Genomic DNA, 17916 nt, shown 5'->3' with positions numbered 1-17916 from the left:
TGATTTGTTGTTTCAAGGCCTAATGTGTTGGTGGTTCGCTATTTACAGTGGTACCTCGGGTTAAGTACTTCATTTGTTCCGGAGGTCTGTTCTTAACCTGAAACTGTTCTTAACCTGAAGCACCACTTTAGCTAATGGGGCCTCCTGCTGCTGCTGCACTACCACAGCACGATTTCTGTTGTCATCCTGAAGCAAAATTCTTAACCCGAGGTAATATTTCTGGGTTAGCTGAGTCTGTAACCTGAAGCGTATGTAACCCGAGGTACCACTGTATTACTGAATAAGTTTTACTAAGGCTTTTGCACATGAGAAACATTATATGAAATATTAACAGAATAAATAGTGTTTGGATTAAGAACACAATAGCTGCTTTAATGGATATTTAATGAATTTTTGCTTAGGAAGAAAATGACTCCATTAATGTATGCAGCCCGTGAAGGTCATCCTCAAGTTGTAACTCTTCTTGCTGCTCATGGATCAGAAATAAATGCCCAGGATGAACGTGGTTACACAGTAAGTGAGCTTTATTCTAAACAATAAGACGGGCTTTAATTATTTCTGAAATGTGCTTAATCTTGCATCATTCAGATTTTCTTTCACCCCCTTTGTTCTCCATTTGTTTTTGGAGGAGGAGAAGGAAAAAGACTTTACTAAAATGAGGGGGTGCCCCTGACACAATCAGATTATTTCACATACATTTAAGTTTTTTCTCAGTTATGAAGAGTTCACGTGTAGCCAAAGAAGGGATATACACATATAACATAAACCACATATAAATAGATTTTCTTACTTCGTTTCTGAAGTAATAAGCTTTTTTTCTTTTTCTTTTTTCTTCTTTTTTTGACCCTGGCTTTCTCTTCAGCCTTGGAAACTCCATGCTGACACAAATGGTTGAATGATGCATGTCCCCCCCCCCACCTTTACTTCAGAGTAAGGTGGGGGAAAATCATGCATCACTCAACCACTTCAGTCTATTGATTTCAGGAATTAAAACAGTTTCATTATGCAGATGCTGATGCTGGTTTGGGGTGAATTATATAATCTATCTGAAGAACAGTATAGTAAAATTCAGCTACTCTAGCTGAATTCCATGTAAGGAAGAACACATACTGGTGTGAATGTTAACTTTTGCAATCGCAGCTCTGCTCATGGAGTTGGACTTTCTCATCTCTTTTCCTGCCAGTTTCTTATGGCTCCTGAAAATCCATCCCATTTCAAGGATTGAAGACCCTCCGGAATAGCTTGAGGTGTGGTACAAGGGACTGTAGCTGGAAGGGGGAATCAGTCATGTTTGACTAAGAACTTGTACAGGACAACTCTAGATTCAAGCCACAGAGCTTTCACTTATTTGTTTGTTTGGAAGAGTAGAAGAGAACAAACAAACAATCAGTATGTTAAGCTTGAATAGCAGGCAGGATTCAACCGAATGAGACATTGATTCAGTGGTAATTTAAGTTGCAATTGCTTTCCTTATCCAGTTTTAAAGTCCATATTACCTAATAAAAACAACTTAATGCCTTGTTACAGGCATTAACGTGGGCAGCACGCCAAGGTCATAAAAAAGTAGTCTTCAAGTTGCTCGAATTGGGAGCTGATAAATCAATACAGACCAAAGATGGACTGACAGCAGGAGAGATTGCAAAGAGCAACAAGCATTCAGAGGTACTATTTTGTGTATGGTGTCAAGATTTGAGTTGAAATGCTTGTATTCATAGGTTGCTTAGCTAAACAGAGCTGGTATAATAATTCAGTGATAAAAAGCCTTCTAGTCTGCAAAGAGTTAAAACTATTCCCACAAAGCCAGGGAGTTGAAAACCAAGGCTGATGCCTTAACATGTGTGCTCTGAGATCAGCAACAGTATTATGCAATATTGTACATTGTGGTTGCTTACGCCTTACTCTCTCTGGATCCACACATTTTCCTGGTCTTTCAGACTCCATTCCAGATGGGGACCACGGGGTGCCTGGGGCTAACAAAAATTTCCCACCCCGCCATGATCCTGCATTTTGTTTGCTATTCTGAATTTGGAACGGCAACATGAAGAGATTTCTACCACCGGGCATTCTGCAAGAAATCTAGGGTTGCTTTGTAACCTGAGATGCTGGGTTATAAAATATGCTGGGTGCTATGGTATTGCAGTTGAAAAGAATTGTCAAGTGGGAGGGTTAAACAGCCTCTTCCAGCACACAACTTTTGTTTGCTTCACATTGCACTTTCCCAACACTACTGAACAACAGAAAAAATGTGAGGGCTCATGTTTGTGAGCTCAGTTGTCTGCCTTGATGTTCTGTGTAAGTCCTTGTGATTACCTTTTTCGGGGCAGAGGAAGGAGTGACATTGGCCTACAAATGCACTGACATGTAAGCAATGAATTAATTGCTACCTGTTCAGATTCAATATGTTCATCACCTCCACACTGCCAAAATTGCACCTTTTCTTGATGCTTCTGTATCTATGCAACGGGATTATTTTCAAAACCTTTTCTCAGTTATATGTCCACATCACCTCACACTCAACATTCTGCGCTGCACTCTAGAATGTTACGACAGTTACATGCAGCAAATTTTAAAGTGAAGTTTATGTTGAGACTTGAGCTCCCTTCCCTTCAGTGTTCTGTCGGGCACACAGTCAGCATACCCTCTTGTTGCCTCTCTTACTAAGTAAAGCTCTTATGATTTTCTGTTTAAAAAGATGGTTCGATTCTTAGCTTCATAGAATTGTAGAATTGGAAGGGACCTCAAACCTCTGCAATGCAGTATAATACAGGGTGCATCTTTTAAAAGAGGCCCCTTGGAACATGTGTACTCTGTATCCACAGAGCCTCTTTTAAAGGACTCAGCCTCTATAAAAGTGGCAAGGTTTGAACCTTCCCCCTTTAATTTAATATTAGTATGGTGCAAGTAGTCATCCAGTGCACGTAGTTGCATTTCAGCAACATCATCTGTAAGACAGACCTTGCTAGTTCTTCTGCCTTCTGTTTTTTAAACATGCTCTGCCACTTAGTAATAATTTATGAAATTGCTGTATATCTTCATTCAGATTCATTCTTGAGTAATATTTCTACCTGTGACAATCTGAATTTATTTCTACTGATGTGCTAATTTGGAAAAAGAAACTAGGGTCAACTGCCACAACACAAAGAGGAACAAAATTTGAAGCTGAACATACTTGGAAGGATTAATACTGAAAACATACTGTACACACTTGATAGAAAAGTGACTTGCTCCATTTGAAGTAAAATAAGGCAGCCAAGGGACAGCACACATCATTGTCAGTAAAAAAGACTTAAGAGCAAGCAAAAGGAGATCAGGCATGGGGATGAGGGAAGAAGCAGTCACGGAGATCAGGCAGGTGGGGTGTGTGCAGATCAGGTGTGGGGATGAGGGAAGGAGCAGCCGCTGAGGTAGGATGGGTGAGGAGAGGAGAGGAAGCGGACTCACCACTGCATGGTTTGGGTGGGAGGGGATGGGGATGTGCATCAAGCCCGCTGTCAGCGGTGGCAGCCAACAAAGATGTACGTCCCCTGCTGACTAAAAAGAGCTGCTCTGTCTCAGTGCCAGGGGAAGGTAGTGCCATGGGGCCTTGAAGTGGGGGCAATCAGCTGCCCTGTACTCTGTCAGTGTGAGGGGAAGGCAGCGCCTTGCAATTAGCCGCCCTGTTATTACAGAGATCATTGTGTGATATCAGCGGTGCTTTGAAATCTGCTGCCCTGTTCCCCTTCACATGAGGAGCGATACATTGCTGTTTATTGCCATGTCAAAATCATCATTGCGGTGTAATTTCAAAACTGATTTTGGCTAATATATTGAAAAATTGCACAGCGCTAAAACACCATAAAATTTGTGATATTACCATGCAGAAATGGCAAAAATTTAGTTGGGGAGGCAAGGGATGGGACTGTGGACCCCCAGGTGCGTTCTGTGAACCCCCAGGAGTCCCCGGACCCCTAATTGGGAACCAATGGAGTCTAACATGATAGCGAAGTAGAAAATTTTCTGCATATTCTCACTATTTTATAGCTGAATTTCCAGTTGGACTAAACAGTGTAACAGACCTGTTAGTAGTAGTTACAGGTAGGTAGTCGTGTTGGTCTGCTGTAGTCGAAATAAAATAAAATAAAATTAAATTAAATTAAATTAAAAAATTCCTTCCAGTAGCACCTTAGAGACACACTAAGTTAGTTATTGGCATGAGCTTTCGTATCTGAAGAAGTGTGCATGCACACAAAAGCTCATACCAATAACTAACTTAGTTGGCCTCTAAGGTGCTACTGGAAGGATTTTATTTATTTATTTATTTTGTTTTATTTTGTTTAGACCTATTAGTAAACATGAAAAACAATCTGTACCTTGATATAATATTAACAATTTGTTTTTAATTATTCTCTTAGCTTTTTAGCTTACTTTCATTGAGTAAACACCCTTTCCAAGAAAAATTCAACAACCTGACTAAAGAAGAGGCTATTCACAAACTTCTGAAAGCAGTTCCCAATACATTTAAAAGCCAGAAAACCAGGTAAAAAATAGCGAATGCTAATGTATTTAACTTTGAAAGTATTCTGCAATGAAAACTTTGTCCATTGGACAGTTTAAACACAGTACAGTGCACCGTTTAAACACTTAATTCAGTTCCCTTTAAAAGCACTTCCATTTTAAATAGATACTAAAATTCATGCTGCAGTCTGTTAGAGCTGCTCTGTTGTTAGAGAGAAGTTCCAGCAGTTACATAGCCATTTGTATGCCCATAAAATGTTTCAGGGTCATAGATGTACACTGTTGGTGGGATGGGTATCTTCTGCGGGGAGGGGGAGAGGAATGATTGATTTAAGGGCAAGCTTGGCTCTGCAAGATTCAAGGCCCCTTCATTCCCCCAACACCTTTCCCTCTCAAAAAGAATGAAAATTGTTGGAAACTGCATAGCTGTTGTCAATTGGGAGGGAAATATAGCGGGAAATTAGAATGTAGGTGATGGGAAACCACCCTAGCTGCTTTAAACTGACAGGGCATAGATTGCCAACATGGATTTTGTTTCTTCCGCTGTCCTCCCCAAGAGTGCTCTGCTAGTTGAACTTTTTTATCTGTAGGATACAGTAACGTATTTGTGTATTGGACTTAGAGTTCACTCATTCCTTTGCCTTTAAGCAGCTATAAAAACCAGCTGATCAGGAAAATATTTTTATTCTTTTAGCAGAGATATAAATAATAACATGTATTTGCCTTTTAAAACTTCAGGTGCGATTAAAAAGACCCATTGTATGAAGGATGCGCAAATTAGCTATTGATAAGGGTTTTTTTTGCCCCTGCATTATTATACTGGAACTGAATTTAAATCAATATTTTTAATCAATATTTGAAGGGCAGCAACAGAATATGTGTCATTTTATTTCTGAGATTGAGTTTCCAAGATGGCGATGAGGTAAGACGCATTTGCCGGAGCTCACCTTGAATCCTCCTTAAATTTGTGTTGAGGCTCCCAGCCTTTCAAGTTCTTGCTGAAGATAGTACCAGGGTGTTGGAGTCCATGCTAGGAGTTCACATTGCTGATAACTGTGAAGCCTGCATCGTAAATCAGCTTTAATGAGCAGATAATTGTATTCTCCGGCAGCCTTGGAAGCCTTGGAAGCAGCCTTCGACTCACTGGTTGCCCGCCAGCTCACATTCAGCTGTATTGCTATTTCTATTTCTTTTTATTACCTTTTAACCATTGCTATTTTAAACGACCCATTTTAAACGACTCATTTTAAACGACTCATAACGATGGGTCAAGGCAAACGCCTAAGAGACTGTGACGAGGCTTTGCCCGCCCCAAGAGCCAAACAATCAAAAACCGACCCCCCCGTGTCTGGCAAATGGAGTGACCCCACAGAACACTGCTATAGGGTGAAAACCCAGAACCGTTTCTACCCTCTAACTACAACGTCAACACCAGAGGAATTATTTTCACCTCAGATTAAAACTGCAAACGGCAAGCTTGGAGGAGGAAGGAGTGTCCCTCTGAAGGTGGTACAGGACACCGGAACTGAGGACTGCGCAAGACAAGAACAACATGAACATCTCCATCTTGTGGTCAGAACCCTTAATTGCATATTCAAGAAGATTGATGTGCTATCCTCCCAGCTATGTAACCTCGAACAGAAAATTGATAACCTCTGGTTAAAGCCTAAGCCATCTGTAGATATGGGGGAATTGAAGTTCCGGAGAACCTTACCCTCAACCAAAAAAGGAAGTGTGATTCCTAAATATAGACCAAATCCTGCACTGAAACATCAAGCATTGTCCCTGCAACCTAAGAAAATCTGCCTAAACATTGGGGCAGGGTCAGCAAGGTGGCTCACTCTGGATGGGGTCAAAAAGCATCTAAGCAATCTCCTAAACATAGAAACCACACAATGCGATCTCATTGCAGTATTACCTTTGAACCAGCACTTCAGGCCACAGAAAGTGATGCTTGCGTTTTACTCTCCAAGGATCCCCTCAGCTATCATCAGGCAGAAATCACTCTTGGCTAGGTACGATATCACCCCAACAAGAGTTTTTATGGATAGTAAGATCCACCCCCTTCTACTCGCCGGTCATGGCAAGGAGCGGACTCTGTCGGAGAGGTCGAGAGCACCTCGGGACATCGAGCCTCCTCTCCCGGAGGATACCCATCTGCACCGAAACTGGACTTACTCTACGCCCCCACGAGCTCTAAAGAAACCCACTGGCGCAAGTAATCTTCTAACCCCGCCGGAGGAAAGAGAGCTTTTAGCCACCTTTGGCGACCTCCCACCGAGGGAACAACAAGAAATAATTGATAGACTAGAAGTACTTAATCATCAGCTCATACATGTCCAGAAGAACGGAAAAGTCCTGCTCACTTCTCAGGATAATCCTGCCAGCTCTTCGGAGCCGTGCTTTAAGGAAGCAGGAAGTCTTCCTTATCTTAGTCCAGCTCCTAAACTCATGCCTCCCCCACTTGAGGGCAAAGCCCACCGAGGCTTGGCAGACCCAGGTTTTGTCTCACAACTAGGTCCCTCATCTCTACTCTTGATAAATTTTGACTCGCCCTCCAAGAGTTCCCCGCTGAAGAGTGTAGCCCAGAGTTCCTTCCACCAAAACAATTCCTTACCAACTAATCCATCAATGCCGGAACTGGAGTCCTCATATTCCCCTGAGCGGCATAGACCCGACATACAAACGGTACCAGTACGCCAAGCATCCCCAGTATCTTCGCTAGCATCAGGCCAGGGGAGTGCTCCACCTACATCAAAAAATGGCCCGGCTTTGATTGAAGACCCGGCCGGACATATAAATCAAATGGTTTCATCGGCGATCTTTAGACCTCGCGGTGGGGCAGTCTCAGCAAATCCTGTGGAGTTTCCCACTGAAATGTCCGCCCTTGGGTCAGCCAGCAGGAGACCCGTCCTGTTACACCAGTCAGAACACCTCACTACCAACTTCAAGACTAGGTACCCTCAGCAGGTGCCAGCCATGCAAAGTAAAATAACTGACTTTTTTGTGGGGTCTGCCCTGCCCCCTAAGGACACACATCTCTCCCTGAAATGACAGCGAATTGGACACAACAGGAACTCCCCCCTATCAGTCCTCAGCTGGAACATTGCGGGCTGGAGGGGGAAAAAACTTGATCCAGAATTCCTGGAGTATATTAACCTGTTTCATATCATCTTGTTCCAAGAATCGTGGGAAGTAGAGAAAATTGTCCTAAATGGCTTTGAGCTTCTAGAACTCCCTGCCTGCCCCTCCCTGAAAGGAGGCCGCCCTAAAGGGGGCCTAATAATAGGCATCTCCCTCAACCTACATTCTAAACTTACCCTAGTACAGGCCTTGCCTCCTTACGCCCTTACCGGGCTGATTGCGGGGGAAAAGATCTCACTTCTAGTTACAAATGTCTACTTGCCACCTGGGGGTTCTTCCCTCGAACTTGGCTCTAAATGGGGCTCGCTAGAAGAGCATCTGCTCTCATGCTATGTTAAGTTTCCTAATACCCCGGCAATAATAGGTGGCGATTTTAACGCCCGCACAGCAGCAAACTGGGACTCGCTGACCAAAGCCAAATGGTGGGTTACTCCAAACCTTGATAATTATGATCTGGAACATATCATGAGGAGAACTTCTAAAGACCACAGAGCAAATGAGGCTGGAGTACTCCTCTATCAAATGGCCATCCGCTTAAATCTGGTCCCCTTAAATGGCACATGTCTCCCTGACATTCCTGGGGATTTTACCCACCTGAGCGTTAAATCAAACAGCGTCCTCGATTACCTGTTGGTCTCCAGGGATCTACTTAAGTGCATTTCCACCTTTAAGATCGAGAATATACAATCTAGTGATCATCTTCCCCTTGTAGCCAAGCTCTCCCTGAACTGGCAGTCGGAGGCTCATAGACATGCGACCCAGATGGTAACCAACAAATCTCTCCAAGTAAGAGGAATCAAATGGTCGGAGACCCAGGCTCAACGGTACCAGGAATTCTTTCAAAAAGTAATCCTCGGGCCCCATCCCAACATAGGCTCTGCCTCAGACGAGCATAGCATAGTGCTGAAATGCTTCCACCATCATACGACTGATCTTACGTCCTTCTTCAGGTTACCACCCAAAATATTAAATCGAAATGAATATACTTACGGTGCCCCCTGGTATAATTCCCAGTGTAAACAAGCAAGACAGCGCCTCCGTGCTATATATAATGTATATAAGACCTCCGGTGCATCTACTCTGCCAGCTAGTTATGCACAAGCCAAGCTAGTTTACAAACGCACGCAGAAAATTGCCAAACGTGAGTGGCAACACAATCGCTGGCAGGCTTTGATTATTGCTTCAAAATCACACAGATCCAGGGATTTCTGGTCTTTGATCAACAGAAGGGTGAGGAAATACCCAAGGGCAGTCATCCCTGCACCGACATGGGAATTGTTCCTGAAGAAATGCTTCTCACAGGCAGATGCTCCCTCCGACCACCTGACGCATCTGTTTACCCACCTACCTATTTGGCCTTCCACCGATCCTGACGAAATAGCCAAGCTAATAGCTCAGCTGAAACCGGGTAAAGCCCCAGGGCCCGATCTGATCCCTGCTGAAGCCATTAAACTACACCCAAAATGGTGGGCTGGCATCTTGGCCAAAACCTTCGATGCAATCAACGCTTCTGGCCTCATCCCCAAAATATGGAAGGAGGCCATTATAGTACCAATTCATAAAAAAGGTTCTCCAATGGAGCCGGAAAACTACCGTAACATCAGCCTCCTTTCGATCATTGGGAAAATTTATGCCAGCTTTTTGCTGACTAAACTACTGCGATGGGTAGATGAGACTAATCAGATTGGCCACGAACAAGCAGGGTTCAGAATTAAACGCTCTACAACCGATCATGCGATAGTTCTTTACCATCTGGCACGAAAGTACTCCTCTCCCCCCCGGGGCTACCTCTGTGCTGCCTTCTTAGACCTAAAGGCAGCCTTTGACAGCGTTCCTAGAAACATTCTATGGGAGAAACTTGCGAAACAGGGCATTGATAGAAGACTCCTATGGCTTATAAGTCAGCTCCATGAAGGCACCCTTGCTAGAGTGAGACTTACTCCTGCGGGCGACCTCACAAATTCGATACCAATAAACAAGGGAGTGCGCCAAGGATGTATATTGGCTCCCTGTCTATTCAACCTATTCATCAGCGACATGCGAGCATCCCTAGTTAAATCATCTCCAAGTACACACGCGCCTAGACTTGCGGACTACCGCTGCCCACTCCTTTTATATGCGGACGACGCGGTAATTCTATCTTATACACGTGTTGGACTAACCAGAGCTTTGAAGATCTTTGCCACGTATTGTCAACTCAACCAATTAACCATCAACCATGCTAAATCCAAGATTCTGATTTTCTCCAGAAGCCGGAGATTATACGAATGGAAGCTTGGTGGAGCAAAAATAGAGCAAGTCCTAAAATTTCAATACCTAGGAGTTATTTTTCAACACAATTTGGGGTGGAAAGCTCAAATTCAACACCTACTTAACAAGGCCAAAACTCTGTCATATGCGCTCCTCCGATTCTTTTTTTCGGATGGGGCTTTGCATGTTCCCTCGGCCCTAAAGGTGTTCAAGGCAAAAGTGGTTGCCGCGCTTGCTTATGCTGCCCCGCTTTGGGCCGTGATGACAGATCTTGCTCCTCTTGAGACACTGCAAAATCAATTCCTGCGTCGGCTCCTAATGCTCCCCCTGTGCGTAAGCAACGCAGCCATGCGACTAGAACTGAAGATCGCATCCTTAGAAACTTGCCTGTGGAAGCAAGTCTTCAATTATTGGTTATCATTGTGGCATAGATTACCAAACCACTACCTTGTCCAATGCTTATGGCGAGATGAATTCTCTAGCCTTTGGTCTAGTAGAATTCATGCCAAACTCCTGAGTTATGGAATCTCTCCTTCAGATTCCCTAAAACTAGACCAAATTACCGCTCAAAGACTGATCCGCCAAAGACTGGATGACATCGATCTACAGCGAAATTATATGCTGGGGGGAGGTGTTTGTTCGCCCCAGAACATTGGTATCACTTTAACTTACTGCGTTCCATCATACCTCTCCTCCCTTTCGACTGTTGCCCATAGACTGGCCTTCACCAAAGCGAGGTTCAACGTTTTTCCCTCCAACGTCCTGAGACATAGATTCTCAAAGGGCCAAGCCCCCGCCACGTGCGAATGTGATAAGGAGACGCCGGAGTCGCTCCAGCACATCATGTTCACTTGCCCCCTGTTCAATGTGCCACGGGCAAATTTGTTGGGATCAATCATACAGAAACTAGAGGGTACCCCACCAAAATTCCACCTTGCCCAAATCTTGCAGGATAAGGATACTCATACGACCCTGAATGTGGCAAGGTTCCTGGTCGCTGTCCTTACCCAAAAGCGACGCCAAGGAGGACTACAAGCTAACTAAGGCGTAGTATGCCATTCTATTTTATAGTATTTTATTGTTATGGTGGTGTTTTAGCGGCTGTTTTTTTTCCCCACCACGTGCAGAAGCTGTTATTTATGTGTTGTTTTTACCTGTATGGGCCTATGGCCGTAATAAATATTGTTTGTTTTGTTTCTGAGATTTGCTCTAGTTATTTATACTTTTATAATAATCAACCAATATATTTATAGTTCTTATTCAGCCTTTGGCGACCTGGAGGTGTTTTTACAAGGCCTTGAGCTTGAACATTTAACAGAGGTCCTGAAGGTAAGCTTTGAAAACTTTGAAAACATATATGGATAATGGCCTTGGATCTAATGTCGTCATGGGGCCACTGGATTGGGTACTGACTCCAGTTTGATTGTGAGGCAGGAGCAAGGAAAATCGGCAATTAGATTTTTGCTCCTGCTTGACCAAAGCAGTCACGTCAACTTTGGCTCTCATTCTTCCTACTTCTACTCAGGGTAGTTTCTTGCATTTTATGAAAGCTATGAGATATGGGGTGGTGTCCAGTTGGGTTGTGTCTCCCTGACAGAAGGTACCAGTCAACAGAATGAAAAAGGAGGCAATTTTTGGCTATTTTCCCCACCCACTTGCTCCCTCTTCAGAGCAGGTTGGGGGTGGGGGAGAGTGAGAGGTTGCAAGGGGAGGAAGAAATGGCCAAAAAAGTCTTCCTCTCTGTTGTCCTATTTTGGAGAATGTGCATTTAGGCTTCAGTACTACACCCACTTGAGACACATTGAACTTATGACTGAAAAGATACATTGTAGGATTGTGCAGAATATTAACCTAGATTTGTGCTTTATGTTTTATCCACTAAATATCCTTAAAAGGTTTTGATATTTTGTTGGGTTTATTGACCTGGGTGAAGGCATATGGGAGGGTGGATTATTACATTCTGATTTACAGTGTTTCCTCAAATAAAATCTTTTTGTTTCATACAGGAGGGAGAAATTGGTTTAAGGGAGCTTTTGACCATGGAAAAAAAGGACTTTACACAGGTTGGCTTAATGCAGATGTTTCTAATTTTTCACATCACACAACATTTTTAATATTGATGTACATTTTAATTTGTGAGAATAGTGATGTTGCAGAAACTGCCTTCTTGTCTGATGGACCCACTATTGGTCTCATCTACACAATCTTCCGGAGCTTGTCTTCTCATGTAGGGGGAATTCCTAACTCACCTAGGGTTTGAGACCCATCAGCTTCCCTCATTTGGTTTAGCTGGCTAGTTGAAGCCGCTTCAGGGGTGTGGCTGCTGTCGCATGTTGACAGCTTGTAGGAGCCACAGGTGAGAGCTGAGTGCAGGGTAGGGACCAAAGCTACCCCAGAAGGAGAACGATGTGGTCCCCCCCCCCACTAGAGGTACTACCCTTCCCCTTATACCCCATACACCCCAAGGGAAGTGGGGGCATATGAGGCTTGTCAACCTGGGAAGGTAGCCCATCCAGGAGAAGGAGAACTCTGATCCTAAACCTCCGCTGTCTTGTGTGATACCTTTGGGTTTAGAAAAAGACTAAGGAGTAAGCCCTACCCAAATCTGTAGTGGAGTCCCTAAGAAGGTTGGATGGTGTCTTGTATGCTTCTTTCCTGCAACTCCTGCAGCCAAGCTGGTGCTTTCCTTTGGACCACATCAGCGAGGCTAGTAGGAAGGTCATTGCCTGGGCAGCCCAGGACCTCCATACACACTGCCTAGGCTTGCACCCCAGGGAGGTCACTTCAGTGCTGCTAATGCAGCCGTTTGACCTCACCCCCTCCATTGTCTCTCGGGGCAGATGGATGCCAACATCAAATGTGATGGCATTTGTGCAAGGAGGTACTTTGAATTCTTTTTTGGTGTTCCCTTCAGGGAAGAGATCATCTTCTCTACATGGTGTAACATAAATCAGTACAGTGGTACCTCGGGTTACATATGCTTCAGGTTACATACGCTTCAGGTTGCAGACTCCGCTAACCCAGAAATATTACCTTGGGTTAAGAACTTTGCTTCAGGATGAGAACAGAAATTGTGCTCCGGCAGCGTGGCAGCAGCAGGAGGCCCCATTAGCTAAAGTGGTGCTTCAGGTTAAGAACGGACCTCCGGAACGAATTAAGTACTTAACCCGAGGTACCACTGTATTAGCGCATAACCATGTGTTTAAGTGTTCATTTTTAAACAATTTTATAACTACAAGGTTATAAAGCTCTCTGTTAATTGTTTGGAAATAATATGAGCTGAATGGTGAATATGAATTCAATCAAGGAATTTCTGGTGTTACCTGGAAAAGAGGCTTATGGAGCACTCCAACCCACCATTGACAAGTTTGGTGTGGAATGGTTGGATTAGTCAGACACTAATGTCACTGCCAATGCAGAGCTCACCTTCTGCCTGCCAAACGTACAAGGGGGTAGAAGTGCTGTAGGTAGGATCCTCAGCAGCAGAAAGCCCCCACATAGGGTGTTCCCGGGGGAGTGGCTAGACCAGTCCTGCTGTTACATCGTGTGACTTCATCAGGGCTAATGTGGGCCCGAATGCTGTACCAGCCGCAGGCATGCCCACCTACTCACTATGGCCTCTGGACACAGCAGGGCTGCAGGTGTATTGGTCCTGTCTCCGGCCAGCCAAATCCACCAACCAGGCACAAAGAGGGTTTGTATTGCAGTGCCTTTTACGAAAAGATTCCCCCCCCCCCCAATCAAATCACTTCATCAAAAGACCAAGCAGATGCTTCCTGTTTTGTGTAGTAGTTCAGTTTTTTTCTTTGGAAATTAGTTGAAGTTTTAACTTACAGCTTTAAATTACAAATAAATACATTGGAAGATATGGATTTGCCCTATATGTATAATATTTATTGAACCTAGCTTGGTGAGATTGTAGTACAGTTAGAGGATGCTCAGCCCTAAAATGCTGAAACTTGTTCTTCCATGATGTAGCCTTCATGGACTTAATACCAAGCTTTTTGAGTTTTTAAAATCCTGTTTTATTCTAAATTTCTCTGTTTAGATGTTTTGATTTTTTTTGTTTTGTTTTAGCTTGGAATTACAAATGCCAGAGATCAGCAGAAAATCTTAGGTGCTGTTAAAGAAGTGCAGATAGAAAAAGTAAAGTTGGAAGAGTTGTCCAGTGTGGTGAATTTGGAACTCAGGTAAAGCAGTTTGATGGAAATACAAACACGCACACTCTTTCGTAGTAGTACAGGCGACAAGCGTGTGTTGTGTTCCAAAACCCTGCTCACATAAATGAAAATTGCGTAAGTGGGGAGCACTCTCTGAACACCCTTTAAATGCCCTCTGTGTAGCATTCTCTCCAATTCAGATAATAAATACCGTACAAAAAATATCCAGAACTGGAATTGAAGCTCTGGGGCCAGCAGGAGGCTGGAGGACATGCGGGAAAGCAGTTGCTGCTGCTGTGATACCCCACACACCAGCTGTTATTGGGGAGGCTGCGCAGCCTAAACAAAGCCTCACTGCGCCTCCAGTCTCTTCTCTGCCCTCACTGAAGTCCTCTTCAGACTCTGGAGAGGGTCTCCTTGCGAGCCATCTTTAGCTCTCTCCCTTCATTTCTTGGTGTGGATTACATTATTTAATTCTTTCCCAGCACTGCGCATATGTTCAGTCACACACACGGGTGTGTGTGTGTGCCTGTAGTTGATTGGTTTTATTTGTCTGTGGCACCATGGCCATTACAAAACATACTGCTGGGACAAATAACTACAGATGAGTGGTGAATCTAAACTCCTGCTGGGACAGGCACAAGGTGAGCGATATATAGGTGGGTGGAAACATATCAGAATCCCTGCTGTGGGTGTGGGAAATGTAATATCACAGCCCCCCAGATTTGTACAGTTGTAAAGTTCCCCAGCGGCAGCCATAGAATGATGAGTTTGGTTATATATTTATTCCTCATTTTAAGAGCAAGTCTACTGTTTGCATACCTGCTTCACCTTACTTCTGTTTTTAAAATTACTACGTGTTAGAGCAGGGTTGAGGAGCCTCAGGCCCAGCAACTCTGTCCAGCCCTCAGGATTCTCTCTTTGGGAAGAGGCTGTGCCCATCTGGTTACCTTCCCTTTGCTCAGGCCATGTCCCTAACCAGCCTTGCTGTGATCCCACCTCGTGCTTTTTTAAAAATGTTTTTATTGATTTTCTTTTCTATCATTACAAACACCTCATGTGCTTTTTGGCTGGCTAGAATGCATCCTTGAACTGTGAGAGATGTGTGGGTTTAGGATGCAGAGGGTTTTTTATGTGTATGGAAACCTCTGGCTTGTGTGGCTAAAATATAACCTACTGTACAGAGGGTAAGAGTTCTGCCCACTTTTTGCCTCTGGCTATACCCACTGCCGGCATGTGGCCCCCTAGAGGCACCTATGAGGGAGTGTAGTCCTTGGGCTAAAAAGTGTTCCCCACCCCTGAAATAGAGTATTAACTGTTTCTGTATAACTGAGTATGTAACTATTGTCTCACTTCATTTTTACAGTGGTGACGAGTTTCTTTCTTTCCTTGTGAAGCTAAACAAACAGTGTATGCACCTTACAGCTGCTGTGCAAAGTGCGGTTAATCAGTTCCCTACAGATGCTCACAAGGTGAGCATATGGTACTGTTAATATTTTTTTTATATAAAATAGCAAACGTATGCTTACAGTATATGTGACCAAAATGGGTCTATAATATATTGAAGGTCCACTTTAGATTTAAACCTGACATAATTATAGTCCTCTTTAAACAAGCCCTCTTCTGTTTAAAGCAATGAAACACAGTTAGAGAAGCAACTTTCTCTTTTTATGTTTGGTGTTGGAGGTATCCTGCAGTGGGTCAATGCCCTTTCATCTAGCCCATAATACAAAGTTCTAATACTTAACTCCAGGAGTCGCAGCGCTCGTTGGAGCAGCACACTTACTGTACTTGACTCATCCTAGTTAAAGAGCTTCACCTACTGCTTGACTTCCATTCTCACTTTAAATTATTCCTTAGAGGAGCCAGCATGCTAAACCAACCCATATAACAGCTTTCCCTTACTGGAATCTGCATAGTCATTTGAACAGCTGAGGACTCTAATGCTGAGACTCATATCCCTAAAGATAGGGTTCCTGGTGGCCATCAAATCAGCCAGAAGGGTATTGGAATTCACCTTTCCCAGCTATGCGACTGAACTCTTCTTCTTTTATCTCCTAGATCAGGCATCCCCAACCTGCGACCCTCTAGATGTTTTGGCCTACAACTCCCATGATCCCTAGCTAACAGGAGCAGTGGTCTGGGATGGTGGGAATTGTAGTCCCAAACATCTGGAGGGCCGAAGGTTGGGGATGCCTGTCCTAGATAAAGGCCCTATTTCATAGGTTACAGAAGTTAAGCTCCTGTTCCAAGTCTTCCCATCCCTCTGAGCAGGCTAGACTTGTATAGAGGGCGTATTAAACGTATTGTTTGTTTCAGATACTGCAACCTTACATATTTTCACCCCAAATCCCTAAGAGAAAAGAGTTGCCCATACATAACACCTGCCAACACTGCTACATATCATAGCTCACTTCTCCAGAGCAACAGGGACAGCTGCAGCTCTTTCCGCAGTCACCTCTGTGAGGTATGTCAGCCCACCACAGTGGTTCACAGCTCGTACATTTAGTGAGCAATACAAAATACTGTAGACTACACCATAGCAGACTTTGGGAGGAGAGTGCTCCAGCATGTTCTCCCAACTTCCTAAATCAGCTGCTTCCCCCTTAGAATGCAGCTATGTCTCCTATGACAAACAGAATGGAGCATTGGCTACTCACCAAGATGGTTCTTTCTGGTTTGACATATGGAAGTATCCAAGATTAGTCTATGTTCTCAGTGGCTGATATAAACAAAACACGACACTGGTATTGGGCCTAACCTGGCACTATTTTTAACACATTCATAGGGCCAGCATTGATTTACCCATTGCAGTTTGCAGCATTAGACTTCTTTTGAGGGTCACTTGATTCCTTGTTTTCCTGAGCCAGTGCAAATATATTAATCCATACTAAGTCATTGCTGGAATACCTCTGTACACATCAGAGAACTCTTGTAGGGCACAACCAATTTTCCATTCCATATTTGTTCAAATAATTGTTGATTTACTGTTTTGCCATTATAACAGACAGCTGGTATTAAGATATGTTCGCAACGATACCAGTAAACGCCCCCCCCCCCCGAAAACCAACTAACAAAAAACATGCTTTGTGTAGCTGATCAGAATTGAGTTTAGTGGTGGTGTAAAAATGCTGCTCTAGTTGTGTATAAACTACATTTCAGATAAGTAATGTTATATTTCTTGTTAGTTGGTTCTTGAATGGAGTCCACCTCAGAAGCTTGCTAATGTTTGTGGAAAGCTTGTTTCCAGTGCTGAGGATCTGACTGGAGAAGCTACCAAACTGAAAAGCCTCATGGAAAAGGTATGCATGTTGTAAGACACATAATGCATTCAAAACCATTACCAAAATATGGGCAACTTTTCTAGTACATGTTGATTCACGCAGTGTGATAAACCATAAGATTGCCCTTGAATAGTATATTTGAATTGTAGATTAAATGTTTGTCAATCCCAATCATCAATATGGGGGGGGGGGGGAGATAGTGGAAAGGGATAGAAATGAGGGTCATTATTAAATATAATCGGCTTATTTTGAAATCTGGAAGTTTCACAAACCTGTGCTCTGAATTGCTGGAGGGCTGCTCATAGCAAAAGTCCATTATTGTATAGTTCCTGTTGTGTGCCTTGAATTGATAATTTGGTTTATATTTGATAGGTCCCTTAAAGCTCAAATTGTTACTTATGTGAGGGTTTAATCAGCAAAATTTTAATGCTGTTTGGAGGGGGGACTTTTGGAAGCTTTCTCTTTCGGTTTTAGTTCATTTTGGTTTGTCCTGCTATTGGTTGTGACAAATTGCCTATTAGTGTTTAAACTCAAATTTCCAACAAGCCAAAACATGATTCCTGAAGCAAGTTGGTGTGTAGGTG

At 43.5% G+C, this 17916-nt stretch overlaps 1 protein-coding gene across 3 annotated transcripts in view; it reads left to right on the top strand.

Annotated features, from left to right (window-relative positions):
• LOC309350795 (ankyrin repeat, SAM and basic leucine zipper domain-containing protein 1-like) overlaps positions 1 to 17916 on the top strand; it is a 44458-nt gene that overhangs the window by 25208 nt on the left and 1334 nt on the right. For 2 of the 3 annotated variants that reach the window (XM_081878036.1, XM_081878038.1), the window contains exons 5-12: positions 402 to 513; positions 1528 to 1662; positions 4392 to 4516; positions 11142 to 11217; positions 11895 to 11951; positions 13966 to 14078; positions 15415 to 15520; positions 17237 to 17350. In XM_081878036.1, the coding sequence (XP_081734162.1) occupies positions 402 to 513; positions 1528 to 1662; positions 4392 to 4516; positions 11142 to 11217; positions 11895 to 11951; positions 13966 to 14078; positions 15415 to 15520; positions 17237 to 17350 (838 nt within the window). Of the gene's footprint in view, positions 1 to 401; positions 514 to 1527; positions 1663 to 4391; positions 4517 to 11141; positions 11218 to 11894; positions 11952 to 13965; positions 14079 to 15414; positions 15532 to 17236; positions 17351 to 17916 lie in introns of all 3 variants that reach the window. The other variant, XM_081878037.1, reaches the window with a different exon arrangement.

This window comes from Podarcis erhardii, assembly GCF_964252035.2.
Source record: "Podarcis erhardii genome assembly, chromosome: 10".
Taxonomy (NCBI): Eukaryota; Metazoa; Chordata; class Lepidosauria; order Squamata; family Lacertidae; genus Podarcis; species Podarcis erhardii.
The sequence above is the reverse complement of the archived record's forward strand: the minus strand, read 5'-3'. Positions and strand labels throughout refer to the sequence as shown.